This window comes from Aulonocara sp. 'chitande type north' Nkhata Bay, linkage group LG15 (assembly GCF_057382095.1).
Source record: "Aulonocara sp. 'chitande type north' Nkhata Bay isolate Kocher_YH1m ecotype deep benthic linkage group LG15, A_spYH_male_GT1.1, whole genome shotgun sequence".
Lineage (NCBI taxonomy): Eukaryota > Metazoa > Chordata > Actinopteri > Cichliformes > Cichlidae > Aulonocara > Aulonocara sp. 'chitande type north' Nkhata Bay.
Genome location: NC_141358.1, coordinates 18,244,969 through 18,265,207, shown reverse-complemented (window position 1 = coordinate 18,265,207; position 20,239 = coordinate 18,244,969). Strand labels below are relative to the sequence as shown.

Genomic DNA, 20,239 nt, shown 5'->3' with positions numbered 1-20,239 from the left:
TAGAAAACATTATCATCACATTAAACTGCCTATGATAATAAAGCAATCAGGCCAGCTGGAGTAAGGACAGCTAAAGTCTGAAGGTGAGCAGCTTAGCTTGGCTCAAGCCTCTGCGATTATGAACAAACTGAGTAAGTGGACGAGCAATGTAAGCCTCAGAAACTTTTACTAAGCTCATCAACAGAATCCATGCTTTCGGTTTTACATCTCTGCCCTGCGTTATCATTCAAGATTATTTTGAGAGGAGTCAGAATGCGAAACGGAGCAGGCAAAAGAACGGCTATCCATTATGAAGCTGGTTCCACATCATGCAGAGACAAGCGAACACATAAATATAAATCCTCTGACACAGAGAGAAGCTGCCTAGAGGTCAGAGTGATAACTTCAGCCATTTACACATACGGCATTTCTGGGATTGGACAGAAAATCTTTCAGTTCCTATAAACAGAGCATAACTGTGCATAAACTCTGGGTTGCAACCCGTTGCCATTTAAGGTGCTGAAAAAGGGAGATGGAATTGGGCAACGGGGTTGGTGAAGTTTGTGGTCACACACAGTTTATTTTAAGTGTCAGGGCCAGACTTCTTTCTTTAGTATTTGCACGTGTGTGGTCAGGGAATCACGTCTGAAGGTAATAAATCTGCAGAACATCACTGTTAACTGCTTGCGCTGTCCAGAGCACAAAAGTCATTGTTAATGCAGCAGGCGAGAGCCCAGAATTTAGTGCGTTTCATTGCATAATTTATTTTTGCTGTGTCTAGCCAGACTTTTTGGCGATCGCTTAGATCACCCACATGTCCTCTGTGAATAAAAAGGGCCCAATTAAATGTAGATTGCCAACTGAGGACTCACATTTTACTGACCCCCTCTTTTCTTTCTTTGTTATTCTCAACTCGTATCCATGTTGTCCACTTGTCATCAAGTTTTCTACAGGAGACAGAGGCTCTCGTCACCAGCACCACCCGGGCAAGTTTAAGCGAAATTGCAAGATGCACCATTTCAAGTGGTCATAACTTGAAAAGTTGGCTCTGAAGAGAAAACTGGCAAAGGTTAAATCGGGTATTCCTGGAAGTTTTTTGTTATTTTCCCTTTTTTCTTCACACCTCTAAGATTGTTTAGATGCAAGTTGCCCATTTTTGGATATCTCTTGCTTTAGAGATGTTTGATTTCGCGTGAATAAAATCTCACTAGATGGCATTCACCGTGTTGCGAGTAGTTTCATGTAGGATATTATCTTTCTATTGCACTACATCCACCAGAGGTATAATTGTGCAGATGGAGGCGGGCATCCACCTGGGTCCTGCTGATGTCAGCGTGTAATGATTAGAATTTCTTTCGTTTATCATTATTCAGCAGCTGGTACCTCGCGATCTCAATTAACTCTGAGATAATTTAATATATTGCTTAATTTCCATAACAAGAGTCTTTTAAAAAAAAAAAAAAAAAAAAAAAAAAAAAGCATTGGCCAATCAGATCACCAAGATATTTAGGAACCATGAATGGATTTCAAGGCAGCAAATATGAGATTTCACGCTGGGACCTAGTGCTTGACCGACTAAAAGTGATATTCGCAGAGTCACACTAGTAAGAGTGCTTGAATATAAAAAGATAAAGCTCTTTTTTGCTTGGCCCCTTAAATTCACAAAATTCACTAAATTTAAGCATGTCTACTACCATAAAAGTAAATGCATCATATTTGTCCCCTTTAGCCTTTTCTCTGTACCCATTTTCTCTGAAGACATGAAACACCGAGGCAAACATGACATTGATTAATCCAGTAAGCACTTGATTGTGTAGTCACAATCTAATCAGAGAAATACGATGCTGGAGGCATTGTAGTTTTGGCACTGCGGGGTAGGACTATACGGCCCTGCAACAGCAGGCATTAGAGCTCTGTAGTATGCGGGCAGAAATCCAGGGTCCCCTCATTCAGAGAGGCTCATATTTATAGTAGAGATGCTAAATCAGGATTGGCTCCTGACCAGCAATGTCCTCCATTCAGGACCCCAAGAGATGCAGCTGAGTGTCGGTTTCCTCACTGCTAACCTACATTCAAACACTCGCTTCATACATGAAGGGCTGCAGCAGGGACACCAATATGTGGCATCTTTATGAAATAAAAGTATGAATTGTGACGTGGACTTGGCTTGCAGGGTTGGAGGCTGACAACATTGCACGTTTTGGCAGATCACAGCAGCGATTTGGCACGTAGGGGAGTTTAATGATCTGCTGGATCAGATGACTATTGTGTTATGGCTTTTTGGTTGTCTTTATAGTTTAGGGCAATTTCTAGTCCATCTTAATGACACTTACATCCCAATTCATGGGCTGCTTTGCTTCACAACATGTTTTCTAGCATCCAACTTCACAGGAAACCATTTCCCCATCAGTGCTGGTACAATTGCACATGATTAGTCGCTATGATGGCATTTTGTTAATGTTCTACGTTTACAGAAGATCTGTGAAACAAACAGATCACCTTTTACGGTCATGATACCAGGTTATAATAAGAGATATCATCTCCTGATTTACATGCATATAACCACAAAGCATTTGCGGTCACATTTTATTTGTAGTGTGAACAACCAGACCAAAAAAAAAAAAAAAAAAAAAAAAAAAAATAGGAATTGAGCATTAAGACCTGCATTGTGAACGTAGCCTTAGACCTCCAAGAAAACACCCTGAACTTAAGTGGACATAACATACAAACTCCACAGGTCCTGGACCCCTAAGCCTGGGGTGGGGAACTCAAGGGCCGGTGTCCTGCAGGTTTTAGGTATCGCCCTGGGTCATCACAGCTGAATCAAATGATTAGTTCATTCCCAGGCTTCTGGAGAACTTCAGGACATGTTGAGGAGGTAATTCCCCCCAAACCCTGTCCTAAGCACTAAAGAGCTCAAGTTAAGGTAGTGTGTGAAACTTCTGGTTTTGGATCGATCAAATAATCAACGTTACTAATTTACAAGCGTTTGTTGAAACAAACTTTGAAAATGTGAAATTGTGAAAACCAAAAGTGTGCCTTGGCAAGGCCAACAAGTCCAGAAATGTGAAAGGCAGTAAAGCACTTTACACAAACCATAAATCCTGCATGATATTGGTTTATGGAATTACAGCAAAAAACAGGTTTCGCCTCTCATATTTTATACCACAAGATGCAATAAAGGGTTAGTCAGCATCTCACAGCAAAAATTAATAAATGAAGCCTACTGCTACGTTACGTATTGCAGTTGGTCACTGGTAGAACCTGGGTAACATGAGACTCACCTCACACAGCTGTCCAGTGAACTGCGGTGGGCATTCGCACACAAAGCTGTTCAACACAGCGCGGCAAGTTGCTCCATTCTTGCACTGACCGTGGCAGGCACTGGTATCTGAAGAGGAAGACAACAAGAATTAGCAAGTTTCCTGCAAACATACATTTTAAAAATGCTACTCCACTAAAAGAGTGAACGATGCGCTATCAGTTGTGCATAGATTAAGTAAAAGTTAGGAAAAGAAAAAAAAACTAGTGAAGTGAGAAGGGTGCCAGATAGACTCTTATGTAACTGGGCATGCATAACACAGCTGGAGTTTCGGTTTGCGAGACGAGAAAAGAACACGTTGCCACACGTGTGGAAAGTAAGTGGTGCCAAAGTACACCTAAGCTGTGCATCCAGAAAGTGAGGAGGAGACATCCGAGAGCAACCAGAAGAAGAGTTATCGATTTAGGAGCGACTTTGAAGGGAGGAATACTGACTGATGTCACAGTTTTGTCCGGACCATCCCCGAAAACAGCTGCAGTGATATCCGCCAATCAAATTTTTGCAAGAGTAAGCGTTCACACAGGGCTGTCTTGCACACTCATTTGCATCTGTGAAGGCAGGAGTAAGGAGTCAATCAATTGAATGAAACCAGAGAAGGGACAAGATAGGAAAGAGACCAGCAACCCAGCTTTGAAGGCCTGCTGGCACCTGCGCTCTTGTATAATCGAACACTCAGAAGTTCGAGTGAGGTAAAGTTCGAGGAATAAAGAGTTAATCAAAGAACAGTTTAAATAATGAGGATTTTTGGTCAACTTCTGAGTTACAAAACTTTATGAACGTCTAATATTTAATGGCTCAAGTGCCTTAATTCTTAAATTTTTTGTCCAGTTGGTGTCAACAGAGTACTGGTATAAAATTACCTGCCTATTATTGGAATTCAAAAGCACAAAATTTGATATAAATATATTCATTCTTTTCAGTTTCTTGACCAATGAAAACATTGCTGGTTAAGATCAGGTGGAGCGGTCTCATAGGCTCGCTTCTGTACCCACAGAGTTCTCTCCACTTTCAAAGCTATAGTCTTCAGACCGAAAATGACGCAGGCTCAGGCGACAACACCTCAGGCACTGTATCAGACTTCACACAGCTTTAAGCGCCACAAAAAGCTTTATTCAAGCCTTTACTCCACAATACATGGAAACAAACTTTGAAGAGTAAAAGTGCCGAGCTACTTTCAGGATCTCAATTTCAAATTCAGTGTAAGTGATAAAATCTGCGAAAGTTCACCTGAATTTAATATTTAGCACCGAGTTATCCTGTAGTGCACTGAGTCGACGTCATTTTCGCAAAAAATTCCCCATTTGCATCACAGGGTGTTTTTTTCCCTGCTTAAGAGATTTTAGCCAGACTGAGAGAAAAGCACTGTAATTAAGTCTTACGTAAAGTTTATTTTAGAACTTCATAATATTTTTAGAATATGTTTTGTGCGCCATATAGACAACCTCACAGTAATTCTATACACCACTTTGACCTGTTCAATAAAGATTAACAGTTTCACTCACAAACATCAACCACCTGCAGGTATTAAAAGTGGGTGTTTGGGGAGGAGAGGGCAGTCCGCAGGGAGTCCTGCTACACTCCCCTCACACACCTGTCTTCTCTATGAAACCCCAAACTCTACACATGCACCAATGGCCAGGTAAGACAGGAGGCCTATAGCTGCCTGTAAACTGAGACTGGAGCTGGTAAAACGACACTGAACTCTCGGGATCTCTTTCCTGCCTTTACCCCCACACACGCAACCCAACTTTGTTTACCGGTTGTAATCCATTTCCTGACTTTATGCTGGTCACGTCCGCTCATCGGAGAGGGGGGGTTCTACAGAAATGAATGCCACAGAGAGTGGCCAGCAAACAGCCGGATATAGGCTTTGGTATCTCATAAAGTCATTGAGAAAAAGGTGGTCACGCTGTGGGAAGCTGCCAGCTCATTCAGGATACCAACATCCTATATTGTGGCCTTGTGACATGGCAGTTTCATTCCAAAATGATGAGCAATGCTATGCCTGCGTGTCAAAGGCCAATTATTTATTTTAGGAAAAGGAACAAACAGGAAAAGGGCAGAAAAACATCTTCCCCGGCTGAAATAAAAACACACTAATATGTGTATGCACACAAAACTCACCTATCTGGCAGGTCTTTCCTTCCCACTGAGGGAGGCACACACACTCGAATCCATCCTTCAGGTTAATGCAAGTTCCACCATGAGAACATGGACTGGAAGCACAGTCATCCAAATCTGAGGAAAATACTCAGGTAAGTGACTGACTGATCAAAAACCTGATTTTCATGGCTGGAAATCACTTTCATCATATAAAAATAAAAATGTGTGTAGAAAAGAAATGAAGACACTCACTGGCACAGGTTGGGTTATCCCAGCCTGGAGGACACTGGCATTCAAACCCTGCTGGAACCTCGCGGCATGTACCACCATTTGCACAAGGACTGGAAACACAGGCGTGCTCAGCTGAAGAAGCAATAGTGTGGAAGAAAGGGAAACATTAATTTCATATGAGATATGTTTGGGTATTTTTTTCCTGTTTTTAAAAAAAAAAATAAAAATACAAGTCTCCATTTGTCTTGCTGGATGCTTTCCCTACAAACTGTAAATAAGTTCACAGAAAAAGTGCCATGTATTTCTGACTAGCAAAACAAAGGCCAGTATAGCTGAGAGAGGAGGCGGCGGCAGCAGCGGAGGAGAGGGCAGAAAATATGCTGTACATGGAAGGCCCACCTCTAGGGAGTGGATTCTCTCTCACCTATCTCACAGTTCTTTCCAGAGAAGCCCTCTGGACAGGCACAGTGGTACTCATCTGGCTGGGTGTTCATACAAGTTCCTCCGTTAACACAAGGCTGATGGCGACCGCAGTAATTCAGATCTGGAGCAAGAACAGCAAGGAGATGCACAGTGAAGTGAAATGACAACTCAAGGTTGCAAAGAGAAGCACAGAAAATCTATGAAGCTGTCTTTTTTCACTTTGCGCTATATTTTCAACCAGGTAGAGAGAAGTTTGATATTAAGTGATAAGTGAATGTTCAGAAGGAACATGAGGATTAGAACTTCACCACTCAGAAACAAAAATCAAAGATGACAGCTGTTGCCACACGTGTTTATGATGTTTCACATCAATCTTAGACACGGGTACAGAGGCATACTGCCAAATATGAGTTAATGCAGGTCAAAATAATGTTTTTACAAAACTGTTCCTGGTTGAACTGAATACTAGAATTTTATCTGTATTGGTATATTCTGAAGTGACACTACTAATAATTCTCTTTAACAATTACAAGTGGAACAAACAGCTCTCGTCTTGTTCCACTTTTTATCCCGTTGGAGCAGAGAGCTCCCAGAAAGCTCGTCAGATTCCTCAGTCAGCAAGAAGCACCAGCTGTCCACTTTGACAGGAAGCACAGTGTTTTCTCAACCCCTCTGCTGCACTGCATTAAAATAAATTTTACTGTATTCAGACCACTAGCTGTGTAGACTTAGTCTGCTTATCTGTATAAATGCAGTTTTTCACAATTATATTCTTTGCTTCATTATTTTAAAGCTCCCAAAAATAAACTAACTGATCGCCGCACACCAGCTTTAGGCTAAAAGCCAGGTCACCCTAAAGGCTGGTAAATAAATGAGCAGGGGGATCAGTCTCCGCTGGGGATCTTAGGGCCCATTCTCATCCCCTGAAGAGCCCTGTGTGACGAAGGGATGTGGGGGGGTGGAGATCGGGTGTCCCTGCTGTCGCTCAGATCACACAAGCAGTAAAACTATCCAGCCGCCGGTCTCCACTCAGAGAAAATGAGCAGTAAATATAATTCAGACCTCATATAAACAGTGTAATTCTGTAATAACTGAATAACTATAATAATATAAAGATAAATGTAACTCCTCAATGTTAATGGGTCAGGGTGTGAGAAGCTTGCTCATCTATTACTCATGAAATCCAAGAAACTGTACCTGGAGGGGGAGCAGAGGAACGACAACAACGACTCACCCTGCCTGGTGTTGAGAGTCCCTGTGAATACATTTTGTAAAAAAATAAATAAATAAACAGCATTTCTTCCATACCTTTTTCGCACATCAGACCACCCCAGTTCTGCTGGCAGTTGCACTGCCAGGGGGCGTTGCAAGTCCCGTGGACACAACCAGGATGAAGCTCACATTCATCACAAAACTGGCCCTTCCAGCCATATCGGCACCTGCCAAACAAGAACACAGCCATGAATAATTTCCCTTTAACAGCTTCTTGAAAAATTGTTGGTTTCATGGTCCGAATCCTAATATAGTGAAATCACCCATCGGTGATGAATCAATCTTTTCAAAATATCTACATAAAACAATCTGCAACTTATGTCCAACAGTTTTGAAACTGATATGGTTTTATGCTTGATTATAAATCACCACAACCAAACTAGCGTCTGTTAAGAACAGTTCTTAAAGACACCCATTAGGCTGTGAGCTGCTGTAGCTACTAATGATGCACAAGTGACAGACAGCCCGTGGAAACAAACCTAATATTGTACCTGCTATAGTGTCAACACATCCCATGGACGTCTTCTGCCAACTAATCTTAGTAGAGGGTGACATTCCGGGGCAGCAGGGGTTAAGGATACTTCCAGTAGCTACTGTGCATTGGGTTAGAGTATGCGGGTGAGGCGGATTTGGGGGCTACAAGGGTGACGTGATGTTTCTGAGAGTGCGTGGCTGGAGGTGATTGTGTGTATACAGTGTTTATGCGCAGCAGTCTGACGCTTCGGGACTGTACTCGGCTATTCCAAGGCTGAAATGTTGTCACGGCAGCTGTCTTGTCAATTGGCTGCTATTTTGAGCCCCTTGCAGACGGCACCGCTGCCTCTCTGAGCTTTCAGCACCCCCTTCCAACCCCCTCTTCCAGCCAGTCTCAGACTGTGGGGTCCGGGGTATCAGGGTAAGACTTGGCATGCTTCATCCACTGTATTCAATTACCACCAGAGAGCTTAACAGCAATTTGGCAATAACACTAAAAAGAACACGGAGACTGCTTTAAGGTATCCAAAGAGTAAATCTGTAGTTTGTCCTTATTGATATAATTAATCACAAATGTGAAACTTATGAAACTTAGCAAAACTCCATATAGAAGGGTTACAATTAATATCTAAGGAGTTCTTAGGAACACTGCAGCAAACCTCTTAAATATGTCAGAACAAGCCTAATGCGGGCTAATAAAAAGCCTCAATACTGTGGTGTGACAACAGGCACGTACTAGCCTTTGTGTTTCTCAAAAGCCCGTGGCAGACGAGGCAAAGCCCATAAAACCTTGATGAAATAAAGGGAATAAAGGGAGATGGCAAGGGATTTGATGCAAGCTTTCTGTGACCTGAGGCATCATTAAATTCATGCCGCTGCAGGAAGTCTCTTTACTGCTGCTCTTCCATTGATGTCACACTTCCTGTTGACTGCAACTTGACATTTTGTATGACTAAGAAGAATGCGCTAACTAGAAAAAGGACGGCACAAGAAAACACCATTCCCTCATTCCTCAGCTTTCGGCCAACTCTCTTTCCTAACACGTGGAGGCAAGCATCCCCCCCCCCCCCCCGATACAGCAGGTGAAAGACTGGGGTGGCGAAATGACGACGGGATGTACCACATCCTGGAAACGTGGATTCACTGGGACATCCAACGTCACTTTATCTAATTGTCGTTTCCACTTTGGGAAATGTACATAACACGGCGGGATATTCATTTCCGCTCCTGTCCCTTGCCCTTCGAGGAGGACTGCAATGCGGATGGGGAGAGCATCTGACAATTCCCAGCACGTTTTGCAGTGGTCAAATTCACACACCAAGACGAGTCCCTTTCTTCAGTCCGAGCTGCAGAAGCCTGATGAGGTGCTTGGTATTCTAAGGAGGATTTCGGATAGCTAAAAATACAAGAAGGCTGGTACGGCATTGCCCTTTTCTTCTGAACTGAGGTGGAGATGCCCACGAGGGAGGGAAAGGCTGACACACACACACACACACACACACACACACACACAAAATACAACAGGCTTCGACAAGTGAAGGTGCCTCTGCTTTAAATCCAGCCTTTCCACCCCCACAGATTTAGCTCCTCTGCTGAATTTTTAAGAAATACCGATGCAATTTTGTATGTTTTAAAAACAAACAAAAAAAAACAAAACAAACAAAAACCAACATTTCATCTAAAAATGCATGAGCAATATGACAGTGATCTAACATTTTACGACATGTGATACATTTAGAAAATTACAGCGCCAGAAACAGAAAGATTCTGCATTTATGATTCACATTTTTGCATATCAAATAAAATCTTCCCAGTCATCTTACTTGCATTCGCCTGGGACACTGCATGAGCCATGTAACAGGTTGCAACCTTGCTTGCAGATCGCTAAGACAGAAAAAGAGCAACAACATGTGTTTATTTAAATGCATCTCTTCCCATCCCATGCAACCCAGGTAATTAAAGAAGTGGAGGAAAGGGGGCACCAAGACAGAAAGTGGGTGGTAGAGACGCTGGTTTGTTTTGTTTGCCTTCATCCTAACAAGTGCAACAAGACATGAAAATTCATGGCACCCTGACTAGACAACTTTATGGCCTGCATAAAACACCACCCTCTTTTTTAAAAAAAACAAACAAGCCAGGCCTTCTGCGCTCTCCTCCCCTTTTTCACCCTTCATCTTCTAAGGTCAGTTGGATGATTTATTGAGGGCCCCCCACTCTCTCCAACACCACCCACAAGCATGACCTCAACACTGCTAGACTTTAGAATAATGACCTGACCAAACATTCTACGTTTATTTATGCATACTGCACATTTCTGCCATCTTACTTTAATAATTATAGCCTTGATGATCAGTAAAGAGTAAACTGATCGGACTCCCTTTGAAAATCTGAACCCAAACTTAATAGAAACAGTTTAAAAGACATCTCATTAAATAGATCTCAAAAGGCAGCGAATCTTTACAATTCATTCACGCATTTATTTTTATTTTTGAAGACATTTTAAGGTGCTAGGAGCTCACCTGTTGTGCAGTCGTGGCCCATCCAACCATCCAGGCACACACGGGTGCCTAAAGGTCCACAGCGGTAGTGGCCAAAGTAGTCGTCACGAGGAGAACACTGTATGTTGCACGTGCTAGTGTAGTAGTTTTCGTCACACTTTACCCGGATACGATAAGTGATGCGAGCCACGGGCCCATCGTGCATGATTGTCTGCCAGGGGTCACCAGGGTTGATCATGCCAGTGCGGGCGCTGCGCTCAATCAGCAGGTCCTCCTCAGCTGAAACAAAACGGGGTGAATGTGCGATTCAGACTCACTTCCTTCTCACCACACATAAAGCAACTCAACCTGACACTGGATCAGATATTAGTCCACTCAAAAGGTGTCCTGACAAAACGTCCATCTATACGGCAGTTTAGTTTTTTGACTTGATCATTGCGGTCAACAGAGTCGACACAAAGTGTAAAGCTCAGACGATGACATTTCATTATTGCCTTTCTCTTGTTATGTTCTACACTAGCTTTAGAAGCTTTTATTGGACTTGTGCTAAAATAATATCCTGCCATAAACTGAATTAATATTTCACTTCATTTCACTTTCACACCTTTTGTCTGCTGAGAGCAGCTACACTTACAGTGAGAGGAGGGAGAGAAGAGTCTAACGTGACTAGATCAGAGAGGTATGCAATAGGTAAATTGAAAGTGGTGTTTAAGTACAGCCTGATGTTGCCTGGTGCCATGTAAAGAATCATTCCCAGCTTTTTCCTCAAAGTGAGCACCACAGCTTATTAGTATTCCCTACACGAACACCAACTACAGTCACTCATTTTAAATTTTTAGGCGGTCCCAGACTTCAGTGAATTTTACCAACTTTATGAAGCTCTGTAATGCTCCATATTTATTCTCAACCCTCAAGTTAATTTGTATAATTCACAGTTCATAACAATCCTCATAGCTCGAAGTAAACCCGCATAGTTCTCCCCGTTTATAAAAGCAAGACATTTCAAGGTCTCTCTTTTTAAGCCAGCTTCCTTCTGATTGGCTGCCCTCTTGCAAATCGATGGTCTGACCAGCAAGTGAGGGAGCCTTCTCTGCTCACCACCAGCGGGGGGGGGGGAATCTGGCTGGTACTGAGCATTTACAGAGATATTAATTCTGAACGTTTGTTGCACAGGCGGTGCCTGCACGTGTGGTAGACTCCACATTTAAGCCAGATTTAAAATAATCGACTAGTTTAACAGTCAAAATACAGAAAAGTGTAACAGATCCGATTTCAGACTCTGACAAACACTCGGACCACATAAATAAGGCACACATGCTGTGCAATAACCAACAAATACCCACTACCCAGGCTGAGATCCTCACACTTTTTCTTTCCCCTGCCTATTGCACGCTTCTGTCCGTCTGTTACAGACCGAGCCACAGCATCTAACAGAGTGTCAACAGTAGACTTTATATAAAAGATTACAGTTGGAGACTTTAATATGAGAATCTCTTGGACCTGACTTGCATCTTCAGTCACTCTCAGGAGGTTTTTTGAGATACTGCAGTTTGTGGCACTTTCTGGTGGCTTCGCTTTTCAGCATCAGAGGTCACTGCTTTCTGTAAATAAGCTTCCACTTGCTATCATCAACTTAAAAGGTAATGAAGATCAATCAAGCACTTTAAAAAAAAACACTATCTAAGGAGTGAAACCTTTATGCAGAAGTCTCTCCATTAACTAAGTTGTTTAAAGGCTGAGGTATACTTATCAGGATGACTAAAAACTAATTTATTTGAAGCAATTTGAAAATTGGACGCTGATGTGGACCCTCTATCCATTCGTACAGTCACACTCAATTGTACCCACTGAATTTTAAGTGCGCTCTTGAAATTCATTGTCAATTTTCTGGCAACAGCACATATCATCTGTGAGCTTTAAACAAGCACCATCATGAAGCATCTGTGAAACATTTAAAGCCAATCATCCTCTAGCATTCAAACAGTCTACTTCTGAGGGGCAGAATGAAATAACAGGCAATCTTTTCACAGTGGAGTCAAAGCTGGAGAACAATCTCTGTGGAAATATGGGGGCCTGCGACTTCCTCCGTGGCTTTGGGCTCAATGCTCCAAAGACATTTTAAAGCAGGAACACGCACACACACACATTCCTCTGCTGGAGTCTGACAATGTCAGACAAAATTAAGCAACAATAACAGAAATAACCCTCGGTGGTTGCCAGATAGAGAACAATGGGCTCGGGGCCCAAGCCGGTCTCTGCTACTAAGCGTCTAAACACTGAGCCCGGCCACCCAGTCCAGTCCACTTCCTGCTCGATAAACACAAGGAAAACAGCCGGCGGCCTTTCCTGAGGACACAGGGGGAAGGGAAGAGGGGTGCTATGGAGGACATGACGCTGAAAGAGAGGAATCTCACTGACATCCTCGACACACTGGTAGGCTCTTACGTAGGACCAGACATGACCCCGATGCTGACTCAGGCCAGACAAGTTCAACTTAATGTCTCAGACTGAGAATGAAGAATCCATCTGTGCAAAAACAACAAATAGTTCAATGACAAGCAAAAGAAAAACTTAAGTATCGCTGGCTCATGACAAGTGTGAACTATGGCTACACTTGGAGTGGCGTGTCTCCAGAATATTCAACTTTGCAGTAGCTTGCAAATGCAGACCCTGTTCTGTTCTGCAAACTCTCCAAAGTCTCCACCTGCTACAGGTTCTAGTTAGAGTGCACCTCTAGTACACAGTGAGTCAGAGTACACCACTGGGGTGAGGAGGTCTCTGAAGAGGCAAGTGAATGACAAAGGAGCACTACAACGGGGACGAACAGGGAAACATGAGGAAGGAAGACTGAATATGTCCCAGCATTGATTCATTAGCATTGGTGTCCATATTAATACAAGCACTGTTTTTTCAGCACTACCAACTGACTTAACAGGCTCCTTTTTTTGTTTTTTCTTGCAATGGTTACAACGGCTTCAAGCTGCAGTTCCACATGTATCCATTAGTATAGATCAAACTACGGATTTGGTTGTTGCACCCCAATTCTCACCAATATGTGGTGTTCTGGTGTTGGCCCAGTATAGATCTGGTGTAATAGAACTGGTGCTTCAATGTTCATGATCTTGGCTCTACTAAGGCCTACAGACCAGTCAGTGCAACCAAAGAAGACAAAAAACCCACTGATAGGTCTCTAAATTTGTGTGACTGGCGCTTTAGTTTTGGTGGAAGAAAATCTTTTACCATCAGTAACAAAGGGGTTCAGATGATGCTTTTCTGTTCTGTAAATCTAGATGAAGGCTTGACATCTTAGAACAGCGGTCCCCCAACCCCCGGGCCACAGACCAGTACAGGAGTCGCTTGGTACCAGGCTGCGAGAGTTCAGGCTTGGGTGTGAAATTTATGGTTTTCAGGTTGTTGTTTTTTTTTTAAAATTATTATTAACTCTGTTTCTCTGGGTCTTTTCCTGTGTTGTAGTTGTGTCTTATTTTGAAAGAAATATGTATGCATTACCATAGTGACCAGAGAGCATTAAGGGGCAGAGGGGACAATGTTACTCTCAATGTTGTTGGCGCATTTCAGGGGGACGCTGCTAGTAAAGTTACAATTACACAGTGAATTCACGGTTATTATTGTATTTACAAAATACCACAGTTTGTCTTTGTTGTATCATTTTATTTTGTTGTATTTATGGACGACACCTTAAAGGCCAGTCCGTAAAAATCATGTCTGACATGTAGCGCAAAAAGGTTTGGGGAGCGCTGTCTTAGAACTACTGGAGAATGAGGTCCATGTCTTTCTAACAAGTCTCCCCATTTATAAAAAGTTGCCTTACCATTACTCATGAAATAAACCTACTTCTAACACGTTGCTATGAAAAGCACAAGACACCACTGCTAATGAAAAGATAAGACAAGTTCACGTGTGACCTGTCCAACCCTCCCACCTGCTGAGAAAAGCTGTAATAACTGCCCAACTCTGACATAAGCTTGCTACTACTGCAGACTGGCCCACCATCCTCCACAAAAGAAAAAACCAAACGTGTTTGTTCCAGACATTGTTATTTCTTGAACTTACTAAGGTAAGAAATTTGGGACATAAAAGCCAGTGACATCTGAAAATGACAATGAAAATAAAATAAAATCTAAACTGCCTCAGATTCAAAGGACAGTATAATTAAGGTTTTTCTATAGTTTGGCAAATGATGAAAAGCACAGCATTTTCCTTCTCATCTTGGTGAGGAGTCCCATGTCTTGGGGAAAAAAAAAAAAAATCTTCATCTTCTTTATAGCGATTTGGCTGAGACTAAAGCGAGAGTAGTTGGCAGATAATCAACTGGTCTGTTACTCAACAACTGGGCCGTACCACCTTCATCAGAACTAATTACCGTAAATGTACACAATCAGTGCAGAAACAGGAGACTACACAGGGCATGCACAGTCTAATCAAAGAGTGATGATGTCAAAATCTATTTCTTCTCCATTGTCTGCATTCTCAAGTGGAAGTGTGTTTGATGTTATGGACAAAACAGGATGCAGTGACCTCATATAAACAGAATAAGCTCAAGACTGGACAAGACAGGATGGCATGATTCAATACAAAAATTAATTCACCCTTGCATGCACATAAGGTTAATAGAGACACATGAAAAATGACACCTTTCTCACAGATCAAAGTTACATCTAGACATGCAGACATTATATGCCTCAATGTGTCCTCTTCCTCCTAGACTGGGCTACTGCTCAGATGGGGAAAAAAAGAGGCTCTACAGGAGTCCACCCAGCGGACACAACCAAAGGAAAACAGGATACAGCTGGTCAAAACTGACTGCCACAGCCAACATAGCCAAGGAAAACCAAGGCTTGTATTCTTTATGAGGAGTCCTGTAATTCGTGACCTCTGCCATTAAGCCATCATTAAACTATGTGTCACAAAGTATTTAAGAAATTTGGAGGATATGCTGGAAAGATCTTTGGCACATTTTAGTGGAAATGATTAAACGTAATGTAGCGTCGTGGTTTTTTTTTTTAACTGTAAGATGTTCTCATTACTGTATTAAAATAAATAAATAAGGAAAAAATACATTAAAAAAAAGAAACCCTTACTACACACACACTGGATTGCAATCAAATCAAATTCGAAACTCAAGTATTGATGTCGATACTAAACTCAAAGAAATCCAACGCCAGTCAAGATTTGTACTAAACACTTCTTACTGACAAACGCTACATAGTAAAATCCAAAGCAGTATGATGAAGGTGAGGTTTAAACTTACTTTCTCGTGTCTTGTTGTCCCAGTCCCAGGCCTCTACAATCAACGTGTATGTCCGCTGAAGGAAAAAGCAAAAACAAAAAGACATTAGTCACATGGCATTTATGACTCATTATTTTAGTTTTGGGCAGGTGGGCCTAAATGAGCTTGTTTAGCGTTGGCCATTGACTGGTATAATGTGAATAACAGGAGTCTTCAGGATCATGCACATGTAATAGTTGTGTCCATAAGCTGCATTTTTGCAGCTCTTTTTCCTTCTACAAACAGAAATCAATGCATTTCCAGTAAATGAAGTTGCAAACAGAGTCTCAGAGTACACCTTATATTCCAATGCACGCACAAATGTTTGGGACTATTAATCACAGGCCACACTGTAATACCTGCTGTACAATGAAAAGTTCCACTTTATTCAGTGATTACCGTGACCAGTCCAATTGTGACATGGCTGTTGTAGCGAAACCCAGTGAGCATTGCAAGACAGAATTTCAGTTGATTTTACTCGTCTTGAAGGTAACCTTGTTGACATTTAAATCTAAAGACAAAGAGGAATTGAGGACAATGAAATATTCTCCAACCAGTTTTTGTTTTTTGTAACTAGAGGGGGGGAAAAAGGGAACATTAAAACAGCCTTTGTCATTTTGTTCCTAAAATCACAGCAGTACGCATTAATAATGACAGTCGTTTCCTAAAAACAGACCGAACTGTGGAGATGATCATTTTAGCCTCAGCTGTGCTGCTCTCAAACATCAGCACGCACGGATACAAAAATCAATTTTACTGCTACTACAGCGTCTCATATGGACCTCGGCTCCATTATCCAAGGGTATGCTGAAGTTACTGCTGAATCATTGGGTTTCATTGACAGTGTAAGACAACAATTACAACTGTGGAAAAGAGCCAAGACAGGGAACAGGACTTCGATGTGAAAAGTACATGACAGGAAGATAATGCATCGCATTGGGTATTGGGATTATAGCTGGTTTAAAAGAGTTTTTGTACCCTTACAGAGCGGTCCAAACACATCAAAATGAGATAAGAGCCATTCAGGAATACAACTACAAGATATAGTACATGTCAGGCAGGGGCTATGATCACATGTACACATTTCAGTCTAATGTGCAAAAGTGATGTCTAACCAAAGTCAATCTTTCCTGCTTCAGTCTCCAGTTTTTAAGTTTGCCTTTTATCAAAAAAGAAATTAAAAAAAAAAAGAAGAAAAATCTGCAAAAATGTACGGTCACTTTGCCAGTATAAGCTGTGTGAGATGAATTGGCTTTATCCTTGGTTGTCAGACAGTGAAAGAAAGCAGCAGCTAAGGGGATTATCTTGTTTCTGTCCAAGTTATGCTTTACAGTTAACCAGTACGACAGCGCTACATGGGTTTTACACTCTGCTGAAATTATTGTGCAATTAATAATAAAGACGAGCAAAGATACGATTGATGATCTATTGATGGAGTTTCATTAATGTGAAAGCTCCTCTGGTTGCTTAACTCCCCTCGACCAATGGACAGACGGGACCGCCCACTCTGATGAAAGTCAGTTTATGGACTGAAACTGTTTTATTCACACTTAATGGAAACCAGACAACCGTTTGCGTTTTAAGCAACGATGCAGCAAAAACTTGAGCATTCTGCACAGCTGATGCTGCTCGAGTAAACACCCGCACACAAAATAACCAAGCTAACCAGTATCACAGTAATCTAGCTGGTGTGCTGCAGGGCACACTGCTAGGCAACTAGCTGACCTAAATAGCACTCGTTACGTCACCGCCAGTGACAGTTGTAGTAGCCACAGTGTGACTGCTGTGATCTCTAGTGTAATGTCAATGACGGGGCATTACTCTCAGTGTGGATGGAAGGGAAAAAAAAAAAGATAGTAGCATTTGAGCTACTTAAAGTTGAATGAAATGAGGAGGAGAAATCAGGGAGGGTCACTGTAAAACATGTGTACGTCTGCCTACGTTGTTGTTCTGGGGGACCAACAAGCTGGTAGGCTAGTTGCTGCTGGGCTGTTGGATTAAAGAGGCTTGTCTGGCTGTGGGTGGCAGCGGGAGGAAAGGGAGGGGAGTGTTATTGTGGAAGATCATTGGTGAAAAGAGAACGGAATGGAAGATGACAGGATAGGTGTGAGCGGGAGAGCTTGGGTTAATAAGGATTGGGAGTGCAGGTGTATCAGATTGTATGTATCCAGGCAAGACAACATTAGAAAAGAAAAGAAGGCTGGCGTGAAGAGATGGAAAGCTATAGTTAGGAGTTAAGAGAAATCAGGGGATCAGGGCATGGGCAGACTCGTGCTTCTGTTGCCAGAAGCTTTGCCAACCCATCCGACCGCAGACACACAACAGATGCGGGCTCAAACGTGGATTATTATACATGAACGTGCATCATCCCACGACACGTAGACGGCTTCTGACCTTTCTAAAAACCCACCCTCCCCCAACAACAAAAGGGTGGGCTGGCCGACCCACTCAGAGCATTTGGATGGGTGGGTGCATATGCCAGTGGATATAAAGAGGAACTATAAGTGGCAATACATGCATTTGGGACAGGAGATCTTAGAATGAAGCCTGTCTGTTTCGTGAGACTATGCAGAGAGACGAACCTTGTCGTGACGCACATTCAAAGATTAAACAAAGAAGGGGTGGTCATACCGTGACTTGCACCTTTTGGGGTTTACTTTAAGTCCAGGCTTCCTTACATGCCTACATGTAGTAAACGTTTGAGTAAACAGTCCCGAATCGCGCATGCTGGGGATGAGCAAAGCCATGGACTAGTCTGGTTTCCCACAGACCGTCCCAGTCTGTGATTAGCTGGATTAAGTGACAGCTGCCCAAATTGTTGGAACAAGATAGATGGATGGGCAGAGGGATAAAGGGGAGGAGTGGGGGAGGGAAGGGGGTGAAGGCAACTGAACAAAGACCCTTGTCCCAACACCGTAACTCACCCCCATTCCAATCAAAACCATTGTCCATGAAGAGACACAGTCAGCACGGGGACAATTAGTGTCAGCATGTGTGCTACTGAGCCTGAGCAGCACAGTTGAATTGCTGAAGTCAAAACAAGCCGCCAGTGGCTCCTGTGCAAGTCCTAATCATATAATCAGACTCAGAAAGTATCCTAACATCATTAACCTGCCCTTTTTTCAACTCAAAACACATCTGCCATGTCTGACAGCGTGAAATACATCATTTGAGACTACAAAGTATCTGCAGTCAAATCTCCAAAACCCTTCCAAATGGATTAGAGGATTTACTTGGAGAAATCCTAGCTTTCAAGTCAAGAAGGGGGAGCAATGGTAAGAAACAAAGGATGTTAGTTGGATGCACTCAGTGACTGAGGTAATGATGCACTGACATTTAAGGGAAAAATAATAATCATTATCTATTCCAGGTAGTTATTTAATTCTCCACAGTAGACCACAATGATGATAAAAGCAAAGGATGTACCACTAGTGATGTCTGGGGAGAGCTACAGGTGTAGGTTCCCACGCCAGACGATGGGTGGATGGGTGAGTGGAAGGTGGCTGTTGAAATAATAAAAGGGACGGGAAACAGAGAGAGGTGGCAGTGGGAAGTGGAAGCCGGGGCAGGTTGGGGTCACTAAGCATGGGATCTGCACGCTTCTTTTTCAAAAGAGGGGTCAGCCCTCTGTATGTGGGGGCGACGTGCGGGTTTGCATTCGAAGAATACTGAGAATGTGAGATCCAGGGCTGGTGTGTAATCCCATGCAACATCCCCGTCTGCCAACAATTCCGTATCGTTGGAGGGGCGCGTCTGCTTTGTAGATCACAGCTTTGATTGACTAATTTCTGTCCCTTGGGGAAAGTTGGGATATCAACCGAGCTTTGAGAACGACTTTCACATAGTTACTATAAAAAAAGGTCTCAGATTAGCACTCGCAATTTAAAAGGAAACAAACAAACAAACAAAAAAAAAAAAAAGCCCCGTCTGTGTCCTTGAGCTATTTTTGTCTCGCATGTCCACTGAAGGTAGCCTACATGCCCACCTCCAAGCTCGTCTACAGAGAGTTTAACTGATGTCTGATTTATTACCTTCTGATGGGACAAAAGGTCATCACAATTCATTCCATGGCCAGTAATCGCCACATGTAATCTTCATTAATCTGCGATGTCAATCCCAGCTTTTGATGTTAATAGGGCCAAGTTTACACTATTCTAGTGTAAAGGCACCGCACTAGAAGTCCTTCCTAGAGTGGACACAAGAGCATGTGACACAGGATCTCTGGAAGAACTGCTAAAAATCTGGATTAATGAGAGATATGACATGCTATGTCACCCTTAATATTTAGTACCAGGTAAGGTGAGAAATAACAGAATTCATCTGGTATTGCCATTTCCTAATGAATCAGGATCAGTAATCAAGCAACCCCAAAGCAGAGAAGTTTCCAAGGGAAGGAAAGCATGCTCAGGTATAGGATTTTGGGAAGCCATTTCAGGGTAAAACATTTGAAAAAAATAAAATAAATATGTGAGCTTCCCATCACTTCTGCCAGTAGAGTGGACTTCAAATGTAAATCTCTCAGACTAGCTCCTCAATCTGTTCAGAGGCAAGGATCAAAGACCTCCAGTGGCAAAGTCCTTGCATATGTTGGCAGGCAGAAAGGTTGGATGGTTTTTGACCCTTCTTGACATCAGTGTTGAAACAGCA

At 42.5% G+C, this 20,239-nt stretch overlaps 1 protein-coding gene across 2 annotated transcripts in view; it reads right to left on the bottom strand.

Annotated features, from left to right (window-relative positions):
- jag2b (jagged canonical Notch ligand 2b) overlaps nt 1–20,239 on the bottom strand; it is a 42,916-nt gene that overhangs the window by 10,077 nt on the left and 12,600 nt on the right. Inside the window, exons 3-11 of one of the 2 annotated variants that reach the window (XM_086264778.1) lie at nt 15,575–15,629; nt 10,324–10,581; nt 9,628–9,688; nt 7,367–7,497; nt 6,060–6,179; nt 5,657–5,767; nt 5,426–5,539; nt 3,736–3,849; nt 3,264–3,370 (exon numbers count right to left, since the gene is read on the bottom strand). In XM_086264778.1, coding sequence (XP_086120904.1) covers nt 3,264–3,370; nt 3,736–3,849; nt 5,426–5,539; nt 5,657–5,767; nt 6,060–6,179; nt 7,367–7,497; nt 9,628–9,688; nt 10,324–10,581; nt 15,575–15,629 — 1,071 coding nt within the window. The remainder of the gene's footprint in view (nt 1–3,263; nt 3,371–3,735; nt 3,850–5,425; nt 5,540–5,656; nt 5,768–6,059; nt 6,180–7,366; nt 7,498–9,627; nt 9,689–10,323; nt 10,582–15,574; nt 15,630–20,239) is intronic. The other variant, XM_086264779.1, reaches the window with a different exon arrangement.